This window comes from Pinus tabuliformis, chromosome X (assembly GCF_031772625.1).
Source record: "Pinus tabuliformis cultivar Carrire ecotype Pingquan chromosome X, CPIR1, whole genome shotgun sequence".
Lineage (NCBI taxonomy): Eukaryota > Viridiplantae > Streptophyta > Pinopsida > Pinales > Pinaceae > Pinus > Pinus tabuliformis.
Window position 1 is genome coordinate 873,457,338 of NC_142308.1, and position 6,853 is coordinate 873,464,190.

Below are 6,853 nucleotides of genomic sequence, written 5' to 3' on the forward strand. Positions count from 1 at the left end.
TCGAGTCTAAAGAGGGGTTGCTTATTATCATGAGCAAGTCTACCGTGGGTGAACTCAAATGCACCATAGGACTCAAGGCTCTACTTCTCATTTTTTAGAACGCACCCCTGCCCATGTTCAGGATGAACTCACTAGTATAGAGGAGGAAGCCTCTTCTCATAGATCCTCCCTCTCAAACACAGAAGTCCTAGTTGAGTGGGTCGACTAGGTCCTAGACACCAGCCATACAAGAGGGAGGTACAAGTAGTATATGCAGACAATTGATCTATATTGGCAAATGAAATTTCTAGTGCGTCGAACTATCCTAGATCACAATGAATCCTACGTGGATATCTTCCATTTCCTTGAGCACATGCATAAGCATCTCAACACTCTTGATAGAAGAAGAGTGGATTGAGCGTCATCTTGGCATTCCCCTGCAACAAGGTAGACTTCAACAGACCTGGCAGCTCTCATTCCGGTCACAGGATCTGATTCAAACCCCTTAGCATGATGCATAATGGTTTTGTTGTGTGATCAAATAACTGCAGTTTCTTTTGTAATTGGCCAATCAGGCCCAAATATTAGTTGTAGCTTGTTTATTTTTGTAACTTTTTAAGTTTTGGTTGGCTCTCACTTCCTTGAAGATAGTTTTTTTTTGGCTCTGGTCCAATCTCCCTTGTGAGAAACTGGCCTGAATTTGAAAATTGTTATGTAATTCTTAGGTTTTTCAAATAATAGAATTTACCAAAAAAAAATCTTAAAATCAAAATACCAAAAAAGTGCATAAAAAATACAAATCTAAATGATACATAAATGGTGGAAAACGATTAAAGTGCTTTTTGGACTCCTAGTTTGTCCAGTGATGCTATATGGGTGTGAATTGTAGCTAGCAACACCCCCGTCTCAAAATGGAAACAAATTGAGAAAATCCAAAAACACTTGATCATGAGCAAATTCAAAATAAAAAGTTCAGTACCTTATGACATAATGTTGAGTGAAACAGAAGCAACTCCCATCGAAGCAATTGCTATGGTGCGACTCATAAGATATCTAAAAATAATTGAGTAAATGGGAGTAGGTAGATGGCCTAATGTTATCTTCAATGAAGGCACGAGTGAAAGAAAGAAAACATGGATGAAACAAAATTACACATGGATACAAAAATGGAATATCTACCTCAATGTCTATCCCACAAATAGCAAGGAGCTAAAGAATTTTGTTATGGAGAAGTTTCGTAAACATGTATGGGGAAAAGAGTTGGGTAGAAAGAAGAAACACTACATTGAGGAATTCAACCCTACGTGTGATTTACAGCAAAAAGAGTTCATTGGAGCTAGCATTCTGTGGAGGGCAAAGGTTCCTATTGCTCAATTAAGAACGAACTCACATCAACTTCGGTGTGAAACAGGACAGTGGAAAAGGTCTAAAGAATCTTGGAAAGAATGGGTGTGTATATTTTGCACGTCTAACGCAGTGGAAACGGAAGGTAAAACAAAACAACAACCAAGGATAACCAAAAAAAAAAACCTAACTGGGGATTGGGCCTTCTGCTAAGGGAAGTGGATAATTTTAAGATATAAATGTGCTCTTTGGCTTTAGATCATCCAATAAGCTGAATGGGTAATTTTAAGATATAAATGCACTCTCTGGCTTAAATCATCTAATAAGCTCAGTGTAGTAGTTGATGACATTGTTTTGCTAAGAGTTCAGAATCCACATACATCATTTTGCTCTTTTGCTGTTGCTCTTTTGCTGTTGCCCTTTTGCTGAATTCTTTTCTTCTGATAATTAAGAGGAAATCATGAAGAGTGCTCATTAATACATGCTCCTAGAAAATCCAGTTATAATAAAGATGGAAACATTTCCAGTGGCAAGTTTTTGCAATCAACTCTTAACAAAGAGATACAATCACCAAATAATTCAAATCTCTTTAATAATCCAAGAGATTTTCTAAAAACGAGCTTTATGTGTTCTACAAAACAGCAAAGCTGTTAAAACTCACCCCAAATTTACAGCTGATTTATTGGGTTATTTCCAATGCGTGAGTAGTCGCATCACAGTGGCACCCATTGAAGTCCATTGAATATTATAATATCAAAACATTGGGAATCATATCACAATAGCAAGGTTATGGGCAGTCCAATTCATGTAATCAAATTCTATAATTAGCACTATTCAAATGTAATGATAAGACCCACTAATCATTTCTACAATTCATAGTTTATCTGTCTTTGTATCTTCAGCTGTTTGCTTAAAGGGCATTGCTCATCTGAGTTGCATATCTAACTATCATCACAATCTAAATTCATGTGTGTACCTTCTACTCTCGAGAATGCACAATTGTCAATGACAGAAATTGAAAAACTCACTACTCATCCTATTCAGAATGATCTATCTCTTAACTGCCATGTTTGCAAACAAAATACTTTCATACGTAACAAAAATGCAATTATTGATAAAATTAAAACTTTTAACATGACCATTGTGAAAAACATAAATGTTACACTATCATGTATAGTGTCTACTAACTGTACAGATCTGTTTCACAATTCTTCTACTCGAACTTTCGAGACCTTACTCTGAACAAAGCTCGTTCAGGTAAGACTTTTCAGAACCTTTCTATCTAATGAAGGTATTTCATTTGCACTGTCTATTGACATTGAAAGTAAGTTACCTAACCAGATCTCATCCAGTGAACAGGGCCTTGGTTCTGCATCCAAATACAGTCAACTTTTGGCAGGGTCATGTAGTGTCTGCAGTTGGTGCCTCCGCACAGACTGATCTATGATACCAGCTCGGCAAAATGCTATTCTGCTAAACCAAATATTCTTGTGATCTCTTCATGATAAAGAGTCCTCTTTTATTTTTGTACAAGGAAACTACGTACAATATATATGGAAAGTTTCACCATTTACAACGAGACATTATCTGCTGCTCTAAATGTCAGTCTGAAAGCATTTTCTGCTTCTCGTGCAGCTGACGTAACAGGTTTAAATCAAAATAACCTTTAGCTCCCCAGCCTTTCATGCCCCCTGGCACCTGGGGCCTTATTTTCTCATACAAGGAATAAGCCTCTGACCCTAGCTTGTCTGGAGGGTAAGATTTGGCCAGAGCCCTCATTGCCTCTGTCCCAAGAATCCACATTTTATCAGTTTCCATAGCCCGGAAAAGGACCAGGCCAAATCCAATTTGAGAAAACATAGAGGTTGAGGCCGCATTAAAAAGGAGAAAATTTCAAAAAGGGTAAACCATTACATTTTGGGTTGAAGTTTATGCTCTTTTTCTTAACTGTTGAAAGTACACATAGCCCCCACAAAATGGATAAACCGCAAACGATGAAGCCAAATAGGAGAACAAGTTAAACTCAAAATATCAATCCCTCCCCTTATAATCACTGGACTGAATTCAGGCAACCCTAGAGGCGAATAAAGAATCCATACATTAATTTACTTATCAAACAAAGCAGAAAGGAGGACTAAAACTCGTACCTATGGCTTGATCATAGTAAGGCCCAAATGCTTTGCGAAGGTACGATTCTACAGAAGCCGGAGATATAGGCTTGTTATTCTGCAGAGCAAGGCGGGTCCCTTCTTTGGTGGTCTGTCCAGCAATCTTCATGCCAAATACATCAAATTTCTGCTTCTCCTTCTGCTGCTGTTTCATCTTTCGCTTCCTGTCTTGCTGGTCCTTATCCTCATAGACACCAAGTCTTCGTCCCTTGGATTGAGCTAGAATTCCAGCAATGGCCTTCCCAAAGCTAAGGCCTTCTTCATATGAATAGCCCTCTCTTTCTGCCACCACCGCCACCCACAGTGTAAGCACGGGCGCTCTGTTTATCTGTATTCTCTCCACTTCATCTTCTTCCTTTTTTGTTTCAGTCGGCTCACTCACGCTCTCATTTTCCACTTGTTTCTCTGCATTCTCGATAACTTTCCTTTTCCGTCCTCGGCCTCTTCCTGCCATTGTGATAAGGAAGAAGAAGAAAGAGATGTTTGCTCTTAACAGCTCCGAATAATCCCACAACTTTCAAATTTGGGTTGAGGCCAAAGAACAGAGGATATTTCAACCTGCGATTAAAATGGGAGAATTGTTTATACACTCGTCAAGTTCGTGGAGGCTTTGCTGACAGCATGGTTTAGGAGGCAAAGTCGGTTTCTAAATTGTTCCAATCTTGTCGAGAAAAAGCCCAAAGATTCTACACAGACCAAGTGGGTAGATTCAAAAGCATCAAAATTAAAGAGAGCACACGAGTATATGCAAAAGCATCAAATTAGATATTTTATGTTAAAGAGAGGTTTTATTTTGGAGAATGTAAAATTGGATAGTAGAGATATACGAAATAATATTTTTTTTAATTTTCATTATCTAATAATTTTAAGTATTTAGTGGTTAATTAAAAGATTAAGAGTGTTTCATCTGAGGAATATGTTTGTTTAATGGATGGTGATGGTGATTTTTATTGAAGTTTGGTATTTATCATTGATTTGAATGCGCGATATGCTATTAGATTGTATGGTTTTTATGTTATTGTAAAGTCTATTTTTAAAGGGGTTTTTATTTTTAGCTATTTTTTTTAGTGATGTTTGAACTTCAGATTTATTAGGATTAAATATCCAAATTAAGAGATCTATATTTTATTAGTTTGATATTATATAAAGGTTAAATATTTATCATTTATTTATTAATTATTGCATTTAGAAGGGTTTTAAAATTTAATATCGCTGAAATGTTAAGAGTAATTGTAAATGAATATAAACATTTATGTGAGTTCAATTAAAATAATAAATAATAAATACATTTAATTCAATTTGATACATTATATGTAATTTTATTTCTATTAATAAAATTATAAATATTTTGTTCAATAAAAAAATTATAAATATTTTGAAATGGAATACCTTTCTCATCTATTCAATATTCAAGCTAAATCAATCAAAGAAGGAATGAAATATTTGGGCTATCATTTGAAGCCATCTGGCTATTCTACTACAGATTGGTCTTGGATCCTCAATAGATACTACAAAAAGATTGCAGGCTGGGAGTATAAATGTCTCTCTTTGGCTGGTAAGATGATACTCACACAAACTATTCTTGCCCAACTTATAGTTTATTGGGCTCACTTATTTTTCATTCCGGCAAGCATCTTAAAAAAACTAAATAGTTTAACGGCATTCTTCATATGGGGGGGCTGTAAGGAAAAAATAAAATTCCACCTTTCCAAGTTGTCAAATCTTTCCCTCCCAAAAAAGATGGGGGGTTGGGGCATTATGAACCTTCGCAAATTTGGCCTGGCCTTGCTATGTAAATCATTATGGAAAGTTGTACTAGGAGACAGTATATGGAGCAATGCAATCAGAATTAAATATTTAGGGAACAAAGATTTCTCTTTTTGGTTCAGGTACAGATCTTTAGGGCCCGCTCGTGGTTCTGCTATATGGAGAAGTTTTCAAAAGATCCAGCATTTCTTTTTCAAAAATCTAGTATGGAAATTCTAGTCTGGGAACAACATTCTCATCGATCTTGATTCTATCATGGGTGAAGAAGAAATTTGGCCTATCCCACAGCAGCTTTTACTTTTTCTTCATCAAAAAGGTATATTTTATTGGGCGCAGGTTATACAGGATTGGCAGGGTGCTATTCCAAGATGGAAATCTGCTTTAGACTTGGGCCTTCATGGTCCATTGGCATCACAATGGAATAAGATTATCTGGAAAATGAAGAACAGTGGTATTTACAGGACCGAGGAAGAGGACGGCATTGTCTGGCGGGGTAGGGGTGGCAGGATTAATGTTACTGTTAAAGATATATATATCTCCATAATAGAAGAACATTTTGATTATGCCAAGAAAATATTTCCACTTACTTTCTGGAAGTCTGGATGCCCATACAAAATTATATTATTCTCATGGCTAGTGTATCACAACAAAAATCTCACATGGACCAACCTTCAAAAAAGGAATTGGCACGGCCCAGCTATTTGCTCTATTTGTCTATCTGAGACGGAGGATAATCTGCACATACTTCTAAATTGCATCCACACACAGGCCCTTTGGAAGAAGCTGGCCTCACATTTCGGGTTCAACTACATTTCTCATTCATCCATTATAGATGCATTTGAATGGTGGAGTTCCCAGAAAGTAATATGGAGGCTTATTCCCCTTATAGTGTTCTGGTTCATTTGGAAATGGCGGAATAGGGTCATTTTTCACGACTGTAAGGAGGACTTCAAGCACATATATGATCAAGTCATCCCCTATTATCTCTCTATCCTCCCCTTTATTCCCCAGCAAGTGAAACATAAATCAAATGAATCTTCCCCTTCTCAGCTGCTATATCCGAGGGCTCACTTCGATGGTGCAACAAAAGATGGTATGTGTGCGTGCGGAGTATACATCAATATCCTGGAAGATCAGCACTTTTCAATATATTGGAATGGGGGCTCAGGAACAAACAATAAAGCTGAAGCCATGGCATTATATGGTCTCCTTATATTCTGCTCTTTCCTGAATACTGGTCCCCTCCAGATCTATGGCGACTCAAAAATCATTATCGATCATGTTATTGGCAAACACTCCATTAAAAATGCCAATCTTATTGGATGGATGCATAGAATCTCATCTATTTGGAAATCTTCTCACTTCTCCATCGCCCATGTAAAACGCTCTCAGAATATGATCGCTGATGAACTATCTAAGAGGGGCCTGTGGTCACAGTGCGGAAGATGGTACTTGAGCATCACAATGGGGTCTGTCATGCACCAAATTCAACACTTCTCTATGCCGGGTATATAGGAATATCAAAAATGTCCTGGTATGTATCATGATCCTGACTTTTTATCATCGGTAACATGCTCAGGTATCACTGTCCATTT

General features: G+C 37.2%; 1 protein-coding gene across 2 annotated transcripts; it reads right to left on the reverse strand.

Moving 5' to 3' along the window:
* Window positions 1–1,703: 1,703 nt before the first annotated feature.
* LOC149142485 (uncharacterized) lies at window positions 1,704–4,206 on the reverse strand. 2 transcript variants are annotated; one of them, XM_089446231.1, is made up of 2 exons: window positions 3,471–4,206; window positions 1,704–1,763 (listed from the first exon to the last, which is right to left on the reverse strand). In XM_089446231.1, the coding sequence occupies exons 1-2, from the start codon at window positions 3,943–3,945 to the stop codon at window positions 1,705–1,707; spliced, it is 534 nt and encodes a 177-aa protein (XP_089302357.1). In that variant the 5' UTR covers window positions 3,946–4,206; the 3' UTR covers window position 1,704. The 2 variants fall into 2 exon arrangements, with proteins under 2 accessions (XP_089302357.1, XP_089302356.1); XM_089446230.1 differs by lacking the exon at window positions 1,704–1,763 and adding an exon at window positions 2,790–3,107 and having other exon boundaries at window positions 3,471–4,199.
* Between the last annotated feature and the right edge of the window lie 2,647 nt (window positions 4,207–6,853).

Coding starts and splice junctions, on each gene's coding strand:
- LOC149142485 (XM_089446230.1), bottom strand. CDS start 3,945: ATGGCAGGAAGAGGCCGAGGACGGAAAAGGAAAGTTATCGAGAATGCA. Junction 3,108..3,470: donor TTACTATGATCAAGCCATAG/GTACGAGTTTTA, acceptor TTCTTGGGACAG/AGGCAATGAGGGCTCTGGCC.